The sequence below is a fragment of the Schistocerca piceifrons genome, chromosome 8, assembly GCF_021461385.2.
Source record: "Schistocerca piceifrons isolate TAMUIC-IGC-003096 chromosome 8, iqSchPice1.1, whole genome shotgun sequence".
NCBI lineage: Eukaryota > Metazoa > Arthropoda > Insecta > Orthoptera > Acrididae > Schistocerca > Schistocerca piceifrons.
Genome location: NC_060145.1, coordinates 140,269,838 through 140,285,209, shown reverse-complemented (window position 1 = coordinate 140,285,209; position 15,372 = coordinate 140,269,838). Strand labels below are relative to the sequence as shown.

General features: G+C 41.2%; 1 protein-coding gene across 1 annotated transcript in view; it reads right to left on the bottom strand.

The window, feature by feature from the left end:
* Positions 1-7,974, bottom strand: part of LOC124711599 (protein yellow-like) — a 95,569-nt gene extending 87,595 nt beyond the window's left edge. The window contains exon 1 of the mRNA XM_047241756.1: positions 7,905-7,974. Coding sequence (XP_047097712.1) covers positions 7,905-7,974 — 70 coding nt within the window. The remainder of the gene's footprint in view (positions 1-7,904) is intronic.
* Between the last annotated feature and the right edge of the window lie 7,398 nt (positions 7,975-15,372).

Here is a 15,372-nt window from a genome sequence, read left to right as displayed (position 1 = left end):
CGACTTCCATTTATTCTCTTGTTATTGATCTGGTGAATCTAATAAAATATGTCCCAGACGTGTACCTGCAGTACTTTTCCAGAACATCCAGAGGATCAAAGATTGTTACACAAGTAAATTCGTTTACTTTTTCATTAAGAATGTAGAAACGTTTATGTCATTTTTGTCAACCGTTAGTGAGTTGTTTCAGTCGTTTCCTGACCTTGGAACGAATTAGTTTTCTCTATTATTCAGTTTATGAGGACAAAGTCAATACACGTGATGCATTACTTGCTCGCATTCTGAATGCAATAGACGAAATCAAGAACATCCCTGTGAAACTGAAACGAGCAACAAAATCTGTTCATACGCGTGCAGCTAAATGCATTGAACTCGGTGTAGACATTTTTGAACATTTATTGTGAATATATTTTGAAATTGTATGTGCACTGTGCAATTTCCTTAACACTGAGCTATGTTTTTTTCCGGTTTAACATGAATTCACATGTGCTATGGTATTAATAAAAGCAGATTATCTGACACAATGATACAGTTTCTGTTAACGTTATTACTATCATTTTTCCAAAATTAAATTCTCTACAACTTCTGTTGAAAACTTTGTGCAATTGTCTGGAATTTAAAAAATTAAATTGGGCCAAATAGTTAAATTAATTTTACGAAATTACGTCTTTGCTTCTTTGGATGTTCTGGAAAACAACTGCAGATGCTTTATTAGATTCACCAGAATAATAACAATAAAATAAATGGAAATCGCGCTTTACTTTAACCTCATACAGTTTTGCGGTGGCTTCATATTAGTGAAGTTGCTAAATTTCAGCAAAATATTTTACTAGCCGTAACCCCGTAACTAAAAATTTGCAGACCTATGTTTGTATGAACTTTTTTGTTTAGCTTTACTTGTAGAATAACATATTAAAATATGAGCACATCTTCGTGAATCACTCCGATATTAAATTGCGTTTACGTGAATCTTTGTGATAATATATTTTCTTTTACTTTTTTTCTAATCTGAATATCAAGCTAACTTTACAGTGTCCATCATACTACTTTCTCCTTCTCTCTGTTTATTCAGCTATCGATCGAACTACCTGTAAGCTCTACATGTAGTTATCCTATGGCATCTTTTTCCACTCTCAGTCGGGAGTTTCTTCACTGTGACGGAAAAAGAACCATAGCTTTCCTTTATTTCTATCTTTTTTACTAATTTTACAGTTGTCTGTATCACCTACCGCTATTAGTGTTATTGCAACTGCATGCACTAATTCTACAGTAACAAATGAACACAGAAGCAAACCTGTGATTTTTGGTAGACAGAAATACTGCACCGATCTGATTGCCTTGATCCATTGCTTTCTGGACGTCATGTGAGAAAAGCACGAGTTAGGTTTTACATAACGCCGGCCGGGGTGGCCGAGCGGTTCTAGGCGCTACAGTCTGGTACCGCGAGACCGCTACGCTCGCAGGTTCGAATCCTGCCTCGGGCATTGATGTGTGTACTGTCCTGAGGTTAGTTGGGTTTAAGTAGTTCTAAGTTCTATGGGACTGATGACCTCAGCAGTTAAGTCCCATAGTGCTCAGAGCCATTTGAACCATTTTTTACATGACCGATGGTTTGGGAACTTAGCGTGAAGAGGTCATTCTGTTCAAGATACCTCATTTCACTTGACTACCCAGAATGTAAATTATACGTAATACAACTCGCGCGAGCGCGCGCGCGCGCGTTCGTGCGTGCGTGCGTGCGTGCGTGCGTGTGTGTGTGTATGATAAGAGTATGTTCGAGGATTCTACTACAGATGCACGTGAGGAAGACTGAACGGTAGATTTTCGGATCACTTTTGCTCTGAATAACAAGCTAACTTTACAGGGTCCATCATACTCTCTGTTTATTCAGCTATCGATCGAACTTTTAGATGCCAACTTATAAGCTCTACATGTAGTTCTCCTATGGCATCTTTTTCCACTCTCAGTCGGATGTTTCTTCTCTCTGACAGAAAAAGAGCCATAGCTTTTCGTTATTTCCATCTTTTTTTACTAATTTCACAGTTGTCTGCACCACCTACCGCTATTAGTGTTATTGCAACTGTCTGCACTAATTCTACAGTAACGAACATAGAAACAAACATGTGTAAGATGTGATTTTCGGTAGACAGGAAATACTGCACCTGTCTGATTGCCTTGATCTATTGTTTTCTGGACGTCATGTGAGAAAAGCACGAGTTGGGTTTTACATGACCGATGTTTTGGGAACCTAGCTTGAAGAGGTCATTCTGTTCAAGATACTTCATTACACTTGACGACCCAGAATGTAAATCTTACGTAACACAACTCGTGTCGCGAATAAACTGGTGTGTGTGAGTATGAGAAGATGTTCGAGGATTCTACAGCAGATACACGTGAGGAAGACTGAACGGTAGATTTTCGGATCACTTTTGCTACCGTGGTAGACTGGTATGAACTGTTCTTTTTTCCAGCTATTGGACACAGTTTTTTGTTCGAGGGCTCTGTGTTATTTCGCCGTCGTACAGGGTTATTCCGTGACGTTGCGAAATTTCAGGGATGATGGAGAAGAGTAAACATATCAATTTTAGTAAGGGACCGTGCTCCCGAAATGACCGTGCCGAAAGTTATAAGCACAAATCGTTCTGATACCTATGATAGTGAATATTTGTACCGACACTGTTGTTGCTTGGACTGTAGGGTAGGATTTTCCAGCTGGTAGTAAGGACCAAATCAAGAATCAGTAGTAAACATCGACTCTAAAATGCTTACCTTAAGAGCTATGATCAGTTGTTCATGTAGCTGCTTAGAGATGAGTATGGAATGGCACGTAGGGATACGGTGAAACCCGTTGCTGGCACATAATCTAACAACTTAAAATCAGCACCCTAAAAACCAAGTGGCACTTGTTCAACATTTGTAGTCCTGTCGGCCTCAGTTGCGTGTAATATTACGGTATGTTGATATTCCAGGCCACTGAAGATGCCTTGAAAAGACTAAAGGTGGAACGCGTATGGCACGAAAATTGTATTTCATTCAGTTGTAGTTAGACGATCCAATAGTGAAAATTATCAACATACCTTAACTAGTGCCACATGCTCTGTCTCCTTGAGATACTTGGTAAATGTTAGGGGTTTAAAGGCGGACGTTTGCGCGCATTCTGGTGCTCTAGAATTTCGCCCCTCCACTTTCCCCTTCTGTCGGCAGCTAAATACTAACGATGAAATTATCTTTCAGTACCAAAATCTCAATCGGATACCTCAGTGTCGAATACCATCACATAAGTGTGCGTTAGCGCACTTCGTAACGTAGACAGGCAGAGGCGATAATCTATTAAAAATATGTACTTATTTTTTCATAGGTATTTCATAAGGCTTCAGCTACTTTCCAGACGTAAAATCAGTTTTCACGCCCTAGTGATGTCGCAGACAATGTTTACTGCTCTAGATTTACGTCCAGTCTATGTCTGAAAGCGACTTGATACCCCTTAATGTATCACGGAGAAACGAAGTCAATGAAAATCAAATACCGTTTATCTAAAATTGTCTTTCCATTCTATCATAATAACATACCATAAAGTGGAATCAGTTTTACTATGTGAAACGTTACAGATTTCTCGGGCACCACTTAATTAATGTTACGTATTGATACAACACACATTCGTGGTTTCAGAGTCCACATTCTAGAATTTTTGGTTTGTGTGCTCCACGGACAATTTGGGTTCCTTCTGAGTTTCAAAATAAAACAAAAGTTTTGAAGTGTTTTAAATGGTTTTACCTGCGTGGTAAAATGATATGGTAGGACACCAGTGGATATCGGCTGTCTATTCATGGACATATTTTATTGAATCGACATATAGGTGTAATTGGTTTCTCAGATATAGCTGATGATGGACGATGAATTCCGAAATCAGTAATGTATCAACATGAATGAACTGCAGCCTGAGGAAGCCTGTCATATTTCACATAATAAAAGGAATTGCGGCTGCATAACTCCGAGATGCCATCGTCAACACCAGTGGAGGAGATGGAAATCAAAGTATCTTTTTCACCTCTGTTTACACACTGGTTGGTGCCCATTCTACAGTATTTATTTTACTGTGTGACAGAACGAGCTCTTAGCGACATAAATTTTTTTTGTACGAAGTTCATTATGAGATTTGTAATAAACTTTACAAATATTTCTTCTGAAACTGTCTTGCTTTTAAATTAACAATATACGTAGCAAGCAGCACATTTCGAAACAGAGCTAATTATTTCCATAGGGTAGCTGTCGTACTCTACATCACCAGTCAACAAGCAGAGAAACAATCAGTATTTCGATTAGCCTCCAGTAGCTGTCCAGCAAGCTCTGCATTGTACAGCAAACAGAATGTTCATTAGATGGACGACAGGGTTGATAAACAGACTATACTACCGTTGTTTAAAGAAAATGAGAAAACTTCTCTGGAGCAAGCTTGTTCTAGTCACTACAAGAATTCATCGCAGTTTCTTTTGTGATAAGGTATTTAGTAATTGTGTAGTCATCTTCTGTAATAACACATCGCAGTTTGTTCTTTCAAGCGGTGAGGTGTACGTTAGTCTCAATTTTTATCAAACATGAAATTGTCATAATGTACAAGCAGGACACAAAACCAAGAAGGGACTTCACGGCATTATGAATTCAAGAACACCTGCATCATCAAGCATTTAAAGCTGTTTCATGGAAGACTCATAAACATGAAAGCCATTTGTAGCGTAGTTAAACCGTTGGCATATAGGTAATTGTAATCTGAATAATGTTTCTGTTTCCTCGATTTTATCACGCTTTAACTATGCCGATCAGCTACGTTTCTTGTGAATCATGCAACAGCGCTGCAGCTGTGTGCTCTGTGGCCTTCGCAGACTGCGCTCGGTGAAAGCGAACACAATCCTGTCTGCAGTGGATACCTGCACTGTAGTCTCAGAGTAGCTCTTGAGTGACTTTGAAGCTCTCAAGCTGCTGTGCGAAGGTCTGAGAACGCTTACGTTGTTTTGTGGAGATCGCTGTGACGTACGTGTCATAATGTACACTTACTGCGATCATCATCCCGCGATAGTTCTACCGTTATCATCGGTTTTTACTACGCAGCTTCCAGCTCCTATCTTGCCAATCTCGTTCTTGTAATCTCATACCTCCTCTTCAGTACCTGATTCTCTCATCCGTAGTAGCTAATAATCTCAAATATTTTTTTTGTATAGAAAAGAATCAATACCGCACCAACGCTTGTAACTAAAATACGATCATATAGAATATCAAACAAAATTTGTGACCAGACTGAGACTTTCTTGGTAGGTAGGCCCAAAACAATCAGTAGCAGAACCCACACAGAATTTGCGACTGAGCCCCTTATACAGCGCGATTCCGTGAAGATGATGCAGGCTTAAGGGTATGATGGGGAATGGTAAATGTATCAATCTAAGACAAGCGACCGTGATCCCGAAACTACCGAGTCGAAAGTTATAACCGAAAATCATTCTATCTAACAGTGGAATACATGTACCTGCATTGTCGTTGCTAAGATTGTAGATTATACAACTTTCGGAGGTGATAGTGTGGTCCAAAACAAGATAGAAATTGGAAGGAGCGATCTATTTTACTTTGTAAAGTTTTTCTATAGTCAGATTACATACATTCTTCTTTATTTGTGACAACTTGTTTCGACAGATATAAATGTCAATGTCTAGTCTTCAAAAACTATTTATTTCAAAACTTGTTCTAATTCACAATGAACACGTTTTGTAACAAATAATTTTTGAAGACAGTTGTACCTGTCGAAATCGGTTGTCAAAACTAAAGAAGAATTTATGCGATTTCGGCTATACAAAGTTTTTTATCAAGAGAAAATCGTCTAGTAAACATGGGCACTAAAATGCATACCTCAAGGGCAAGGAGCACTTGCTCAGTTTAACAGATGCGTTTCACAGCAACGGGTTTCACCGTGTCCCTACGTGCCATTCCATACTCACCTCTTAGCAGCACAAATACTACTCTATCCATCACAGCCATCCATATAGCACAGAAACATAAGCAACGTCACAACAGGTTGGAGGAAGGTAGTGGCAAGGCAGCTACACTAGTATCTTCCACAGCACAGAGTTAAGGAGTTCTCGTATTGTTTCAAAAGCTCACCGACTGAAAATGCTACTAACACCATTGCGAAACGTTTGTACACAGCATCTCACACTGAGTGAAGTATGTGGTTGGCAGGGCTATTACTACTTCTCTTACAAAAGACAAGCCTGGAAACATATACAAATATATAAATAAATCAAATGTCTCCTGCAATGTACTAACCGACTTTAAAATTCTGGTTAAGATGTCAGTGTCGTTTCGTAGGAAGGTGACTGGTATTTTGTAACTAAACGACGTGTTGGGGCAGCGTGGCTGGATGAGGAGCATCGTGTAAAACAAATTACGGGCCCATCAAAAACAAATCAGACGGCAATTTCGACTTCAGTATACATATACAATTTTTAGTTTTGAACGCGCAATTCAAGTGCGGAACAGTGTTAGTCAGTACTTCATGTCATAAAAAGGTACACCGTGTATCACTGAATAATTTGGTGTATGTTGGTTTTGGTATCTCAGTAAGTACTGGGCCTAATTCATCATCGCAAAAGTTTGAACCTTTGGAGTCGAAGCGTAAAATAAACTTGAATACAATGTTTTGATGAAATAAGAGTCCACGGGCGATATAAGGTTTTTTGAAACATAATAAGTACCGCTTTTTGCGGGAAATATGACATATGTATTGGAAGATATTGCGAAATCAAATGAATCCCATTTCATGGCAGCATAACTATTACCGATTAAAGAATTAAATGTGGAACGTCTCAAATCTGTCACTTGTATTGCTTCAATCATTTTCTAAGTCTCAATAAATTTGAAGAAGGAAATTTTTCCACCTGACTGAGTGTGGAACATTTTACTTTTTCGCGCTACCAGTTTCGGGCATTGCCCATTTACAGGTGTGTTCAAAAATGGTTCAAATGGCTCTGAGCACTATGGGACTCAAATTCTGAGGTCACTAGTCCCCTAGAACTTAGAACTAGTTAAACCTAACTAACCTAAGGACATCGCACACATCCATGCCCGAGGCAGGATTCGAACCTGCGACCGTAGCGGTCTCGCGGTTCCAGACTGCAGCGCCTAGAACCGCACTTAAAAACCGCGTGCATAATTATGCATGGCACGCAATTTTTATATCAATGACAACGATGTAGCCACGTGTGTTACATTTGAGAATGGGCAATGCCCGAAACTGGAGATGCGAAAAATAACAAAAATGAAAATTGTACACAGTCTGATGGAGAAATGTCGTTCTTCCAAATACACTGCTTCATTTGGCTGCTGGATTATAAATTTAGAAATGTAGCCGTTCGAATATCCGTAAACGTAGATCTAACCGAAGCAATATTATTTTCTTTCGTCGGTAGTAGTTGTTTCTGCCCCGACGAAAAGAGACACGGTAAAATTGTTCGCTTGTAGTATCGCTAATGTGTGCCACAGAATTTGAAATGTGTGCTTGCAAATGAGACACCTCTATCGCAAATGGTACTGCAATCGATACTATTAAGTATATTGACAGCTGTGTTTATCATATTGAAAAATAAATACAGAATGATGAAAGGTGTTCTGTGATGCAGAAAATGCCGTATTCTTCACAGGATAATCACACAAAGCTCGACACTTGATAGTGCGTAAAAATGCTCGGGCAGCATTTGGCAAAGGAAGATCGTTGATAACAAATGCCAACTCTACTAATGCTACCGTGTATTTAGTGTAAACTGAACATGAAAAAAATAAGTCGCATTGTCGGTGTGGGTAACTGGTATATATCGTGGTAAGACCGTGTGAAGAATGGTCGCTGGAGAAGTGACGCTTACCGGCAGCAGACAGACCGAAGATCACGGCTGCGAGGCACAGTACCCACAGGTTAAGCGCGTGGCGGGCCATAGCGCAGACTGGAGAACAGAACGCGGACGCGAGAGGAGAAAGGTGACTCGGACGCCAGCCCACTCTCAGATTGTACTGCGCATGCGCGTCACGGACAAACGCACCGGGAAATTCGACGATAACAATCGGTGCGTCAGCTGGCGCACGGAACCAGTCCGGGAGACAGAAATTCCTGCGGCGTGACACTCGAAAATGACAAGGAAGCCGAGGAAGGTACGATGCCCTTCCCGGAAGGCGTTCACTTCGTGAGCGGCAAAGAGGGCCGTCATTTGAAAGCTTCGTTCACACCGAAGCAAATGGGAGCAGACAAGCGAGCACGCATTCGCAGACAACTAGCCAGTACTCATTAGCACGTAGGGTGACCAGATGCAATTGTTTAAAAAGGAGGACAAACAGCTTCAAAAAGGAGGACAAAGGAAGCAAAAAGAGGACACATCAAACGGGTCAACTGCAGATGAGGATACCACCCGTCAGCTTTAGACAAGTCACGTGACTGCCGGGAATTACCGGTAAAACTAGTAGTTAATTGTTCCTGATGGTCAGTTGGTGGTTAACTGAGCAATATAAAAAAAATTAAAAACATTGATTGTGGTGACAGTGTGGCCTCAATTGTTTTGTTATGTCGACAACAGGGAATTGTTTACAAAGCGAAAAACGTAAGACCATTCACCTCCCTTCATTCGACGCATCGCTACCAACCTCTACAATTCAATCAGCAGCTGACGACATGTAAACTACACTTTAACCTTCCGAATACAAATAAATTGAATGACTATGAAACAATTAAAAAAAACACATGACAGTTAATCTGTCGAGTTATTTCTTACCTTTATTGGCCACTGAGACGTAGTTCCAGCTCCACATATCTTACATTCCGCTTCAAATTCATGTCTCCCTTTCTTAAAGCCGGATATTTGCAGGAAAATGGCATCAGGAAATGTACACTTTCGTTTAGGCACAGCCAAATATTTTACGTAACTCACTTGGTTAAAAATTACACTCACAAATCACACGAGAACTACAGGAAGCCAAGCCAACACAAAGCGAAGATACGAAAAGAAAATTTTAAATAATCGATATTTCGCTTATAGGTAGATCAACGATAACATCGACAACCCTGGTGCCACGTACTAACACCGCCTTCGTGCGTGTTTATCACGAAGGCTGTGCCAATAGTTAAAGTATTTAAGAAAAGAGCAATAGAACGGGACTAATTCTAAATTTAACTGTATTACGCTCAACTTCGCGAAAAAGCAGGACACTGTAAAAATCCTCCCGGATCCCGGACAAAGAGCTAAAAAGGAGGACATGTCCGGATTAATCCGGACGTCTGGTCACCCTACTTGCACCAGCGAACAACCGTTAACACGGGAGGGAACGGAATACGACACGAGAGCACAACTCTACGAACGTTGCGTTAGAGTTTCTCTGGCTTAAGTGTCGTTACGAGGGATGGGGAAAACCGACCGGCAAAAACCGATACCGGTATTTTAGTTCTGAGTAATCGGTACTCTTCGGTACGTGTTTGGTCTCCGTTATAATAGGTGGTTTTCACATTTTACTAACAACTAAGTAAAAAAACTAAAAAAAAACGACAATTAGCCATAGCGGCATTGCAAATTTTGGTTTTAAATAAACTTCTTTAATAAAAGGAGTAAAACGTTTGTTTTTTAAAATTTTCACTGGTTTCAAACGTTGCGTTGTTGAAGAAAATGGAAAAGTAATCAGTGCTATTTTAATAGCAATATTGGACTGTGATTTATTTTCAAGGAATATTCTTAAGAATTTATTTTAGTTACTAGCGATTCATCAAAAACATTAAAGCATTTAGTCACACTATGTAAGCATGGAAGTAGTTGCCAGGGAGTAACTGATGAAATCATAACCAAATTCCTTTAAACAAATGGGAATTTTATTCACTTTAATAGTGCCTAAAAGCATTTTTTAAAAGAAACAGATTTAAAATTATAGTCAGAAAACACCCTCTAAATATAAAGTTGTTTATTCAGTGGCAGAAACAAACAAGTTTTGACTGTATGAGCTTTCGGGCAGAGAACCTTGCCGCTCCCTTTTGACACGGCCGTAGTTAGACCGCTCACAACAGCCTCTGAAAGACTACACTGGTGCAAATCCGCAACACACCAGATTACTTTAAACTAAAAGTTTTAACAATTTACACAAGCACACAAACTATACACCCCCGTAGGAGGGATGGAAATGGCACAAAACACTAAAAATTAAAATATTAACTTTGCCACCGAAGGTGCAACTTGATTTTAACTTCTAAGAAAAGTCTTACGGTGAAAGGGTGGCAACTTTATATACTAAAATGATCATTTACATAAAAGCCCATGAAATGCAATCTTATACAAAATTCTACAGGGTTGGCCAAACAAGTTAAGATGCTCTACAGTACACATATACCGCCTCTCAAGATGATAGGCAAGATCAAAACATGTTCCAGGAATTAGGCCGTTACACTCCAAGCAATAAATTTGTTAACACACCAAATCCGACAAACATGACAGAGGTAGCTCCGAACGACAGACAGACACTAACTGCCTAACAAATGCGGACGAGAGACAGACGAGCAAGCTGGGGACGAGAGACTGACCAAGAAAACAAGTAGAATTTAACAAGAGTAAATCACACAACATATCACCAATCACTTAACTTCAAATAAAGTGCGATTTCTCGAGAAGACCTGACGCAGCACCCCCAAATCTCTCTCCGGAACCGTCCGCTGCCAGCCGCTTCAACGGACGCAGGAAGGCGCGCCGATCTCCCGTCTCACGGCGTCGCAGCTTGCACCGGCCAGACCGAAGTCGTGGGTTAACTCCTGTTGCTCTCGTGTCGACTGCGAAGTCACTACCCCTCGCTATATGCCGTGGACCACTGGACTTACGTGACAACGTCACATGCGCCGACGCTCAAGACGGACAAGTCATCTTGTGTCTCAGTGCGCGACCGTCCAACCGATCGATCCAAACAGCCAATGACCATTGCCTGAGCAAACTCGAGCAGACTGGCGGCCTAACGCGCAGACTCAGATGCAGGAACCAAGCCCCGACCGGGCGACCACTCGCTGAGTTCTCTTACTGGCGGAGTGGAAAGACTCTCATTTTGCCGGCTTTAAGGGTTGATCCGAACGACAGACATACTAGCACTCCGAACGACAGGCAGACACTAAATGCCTAACAAATGCGGACGAGAGACTGACCCAGACTGATCGACTGGTGAGCTCATAGCGCCCCTTAAATGCACATGAACGGACAACCTCTCCCCTTTCGCACCACAGGGAGACACCAAAGTTGCGATTGCCACAGCGGCGGCGCCACCGCCAGAAACGGAGGGCGACTGCTTCACACTACGCGCTGCGGCGCGCTCTTCAAAACAGCAATTTTTACCACGGCTCAAATATCAACAGAAACGAGTGCGAGCTAACATTCCAAAGATGTTCGGGCTCACATGCGGTTCCCCTTCATCGAAATCTCTTGGCTCAAACTCGTCTAGGGGTTGAACCGTACGTGTCGCATTACACGCCCTAAATTAGAAACTTGCGACCCTTTGGTTAAATTGTCTGGCTGATGTCAAATTTGCGAAATACAAAGTTAATATAACGTATAATAACAGCAATAATAATATCGGGAACTAAATTAACGACACATAAATGATGTAGGCCACTCAGTTGCGATTTGGTTAGAAAAATGTTTATTCAGAAAGCAAACTAATAGCGAAAGTGGTCGTATTTAGAGTTACTGTTACACACGAGCTCATATCCATCTGTCACAGTTCGATCATTCACATTCTCATCGCGACATACAAGTCCAATATGCCACATCGATATTTACACGATAAGTTAAGAGTTCACACCAGGTGCGCGGCTGCTTACCGCGACACCACACAAAGCGAAATTCTCTAAGTCGTTTCGCTTCCTAGCTGCCTGAAGACCGCCTGTCCGCTTTCGCGTCTCAATCCGATCTGTGTCCCCTCTGGTGTCTCCAGCCGAACTATCCCTCTGTCCGTCCCCGGCCGCGCTTCCCGCGCGCCGAACATACTCGCTCAAGTGACTAGTGTAGTTCCCTTTCCTGAAGCCGTCCATCTAATTGGCTGCAGCTTATTCTACATTATTTTAGATTTTAAGATATTTAAATAATCAAAGCTTGACCACTTTCGCGTTCTAAATAAAGTAACAATAATATCCATTGTCAAATTCTTTTACATAAAACCAGTACAATTTCTTCCGTAACTTTGAATGTAACGGCCAGTAGTCTTGCACCAATGTGCTTTCTGATAAATAAATAAAGAATAAAAGTAACTATTATGCACTAAACTTTACAACAAATATTCTATTACCTAATGATTCAATAAGGTGTCATGCTGTCATCGTTCAACGTGTTTTGTCTGGAGGAAATGATGGTCTGATGCTTAACTGAAAATACTGATAATTTAAATTTTCTATATCTTTTAAACAAATAAAGTTACAGAGTTGATGTTTACAACATTCGTCATTTTAATTATGCGCTTCTATATGAAATGTCGATCGTTAAGCTCGACCAAAGCATTCAGATTTTAGCATTCAGGTCTTCGTTACAAAACTTGTTCAGTTCACTTTAACAGTACATCCTAAACTATTACAGATATGTTCAATATTCAAGTTTCATTGGGATCACCATGAAAATTTATGGAGTGTGGGAGATTAAAATTACTGTGGCTTCATTCCCTCAATTACTGCAGAATTAAATGGTTTTCATAAGTGTTTTAGTTTATGGCCGATCTTAGGTCCGCCATATTTAACACTGCTACGTCTTCGCCGGCCGGAGTGGCCGAGCGGTTCTAGGCGCTACAGTCTGGAACCGCGCGACCGCTACGATCGCAGGTTCGAATCCTGCCTCGGGCATGGATGTGTGTGATGTCCTTAGGTTAGTTAGGTTTAAATAGTTCTAAGTTCTAGGGGACTGATGACCACAGCTGTTAAGTCCCATAGTGCTCAGAGCCATTTTTGAACGATTTTTTTGCTACGTCTCTCTGGGCACAAACGCCTTCTACTGGGTTTTCTTATGATGTAGGTTCTCGCCTGTCTCACTCGCATACTACAGCGCTTAGGCATCAGTAGACAATGGACGCCTGTGAGTTTCCCCACCTCGTGGTGAATCTGCGCCCTTTGTGGCACGCGGCGCTGGACGACAGGGTTCGTTTCACAATTCCTGTAGATTGACTCTTTCGGCCATATATTTAAATGAGAACGCAGTGCTCGTTAACTCACACGAGCAATAAATACATGGCATAATAACTAGTACAGCGTTGCTGACACAATGTCCATGTTGTGTGTTTCATGGCTCAAGATGCGCGTGTTCGTACAGCGCGCTTGTCTTGCCCCCATCTGGTCTGTACGGTAGTTTGTCCTTGTAGTCGCCAGATCTCCGTTGTTTTGCAGAACGGCAGCAGCCTTGTCCGGAAATACAGGGTGCATCAAAGAGAATCATCCGATCCTAAAAACAATAATAACTATTACGTTATTTGAGATACGCGCGTGAACAACGTACTGTTGGAAAGAGCAAACTCTCGAGTTTTACATGGTTCTCGCCAGGTAGCATCAGTGTGTGCCCATTTCAGTTCCGGTAAAAATGGTGTCGGGGCAACAGAAAGCGGTTTGCGTTCTACGTTTTGTGCAGTGCGGGTCAGCAATAACTGTTCAGCGTGACTTTCCTACTAGGTAGGTGTGGATCCTCCTACAGCACAGAGCATCAGACGATGGCATGAACAATTCCGAGAAACAGGTTGTTTGTGCAAAGGCAAATCGCCGGGCCTTTTCCGAGTGTCTGATACAGACGTTGAACACATCCGCCATAGTTTCACAAGCGGTCCACAGAAATCAGTTCGCAGTGCAGCTCGACACCTCGACATGCCCCTGATGTCCGTCTGGCGTGTGATGCGTCGACGTTTACACATGAAACCATACCAAATTCAGCTACTGCAAGCTCTTCGTAAAGGTGACAAACAACAACGTGTGGAGTTCTGTAATTTCGTTCCTGTTAAGATAGAGGGTGACCGATTTTCTCCAGTTAGTTACGAGGCAACATCCGATTTAAATGGAAAGGTGAATCGTCATAACGTGAGAATATGGAGTACGGAACAACCGCATGAAGTTGTGAAACATGAGAGGGATTCTCCAAAATTAAATGTACTTTGTGCAGTTTCACGGGGAATTGTGTATGGAGAGAACACTGTTATAGAAAGCAAATATCTCGATATGCTTGAGAACTTTCTTTTCTCACAGTTGGAGACTGGTTCGAACGACTTCATTTACAAACAGGATGGGCACCGCCACACTGGCATCTGGAAGTGCGGTAATTTTTAAATCAAAGAATTACTGGACCACCGGTCGGTCGCACTGGACCAAATGATTCAGCCTTCATTACTGGCCTCCAAGGTCACCGGACCTGGCTGTATGCCTTGTGGGAGCTTATAAAAGACTGTTTATGTGCCTTCGTTATCAACAACAATGAGTGAATAACACATCGCGTAACAGCAGCTGTGGAAGCTGACACTCAAGACATGCTTACTGCAGTGTGGGAACAATTTGAATACAGCATTGATATAAGCCGTGCATCTGAAGGGGGCATAATGAACATCTATGAAAAAGTACGAAAAAAATTTTGAGTTTCCCGCCCATCAAAAAACAAAATTCATTGTATATGTTCATTGGTTTCAGAAATATAGACGTGCCAAATCGGATCGTTCTTTTTAACACTCCTGCATTTTTGCGAACTGATGCTCTTCGTATACTTTAAAGGGTAAAAGATTAGACTGCCATTTCTAAGAAATGATAAAGGAGGGAGGAAATTATGGCAACACTAATAAATTAAAACTTAACAGTTCATTCATAATATGCAATAAAAATAGAAAGTAGCTGATCTGTTACAACAGGAATAAAAAACCCAAAATCGGCTAGTTCAGAAACCAATTATTTTGAGAGATGTTAATGGTAATGTTAAACTGCTGTAGATAAAACCCGATGTAACCGAAAACGATTGTTGCAGCGATAACCGCCATACCTACTCCCCACACAGATTTCACTCAATAGCGATGCCTACAGCTACAACCACATTCTACAGACCACTATGAAGTGCATGGAAAACAGCACTCTCCATTGTTATCAGGGTTTCTTTCCATTCTACTAAAGTATGGAGTGCTGGAAGAATGTTTAAATGTATCTGTGGGTTCTGTAACTAATCAAATCTTGTCTTCACGATCCCTACAGAATCTATATAAAGGGGGTTCTAGTAAACTCCTAGAGACATAATTTAACTCTCGCCCTTGAAACTTTGTAAGTAGGCTTTCCCTACATACAGGAAATGTACTCGCAGCTGTACAATGTATTGGTGACAATGAAAA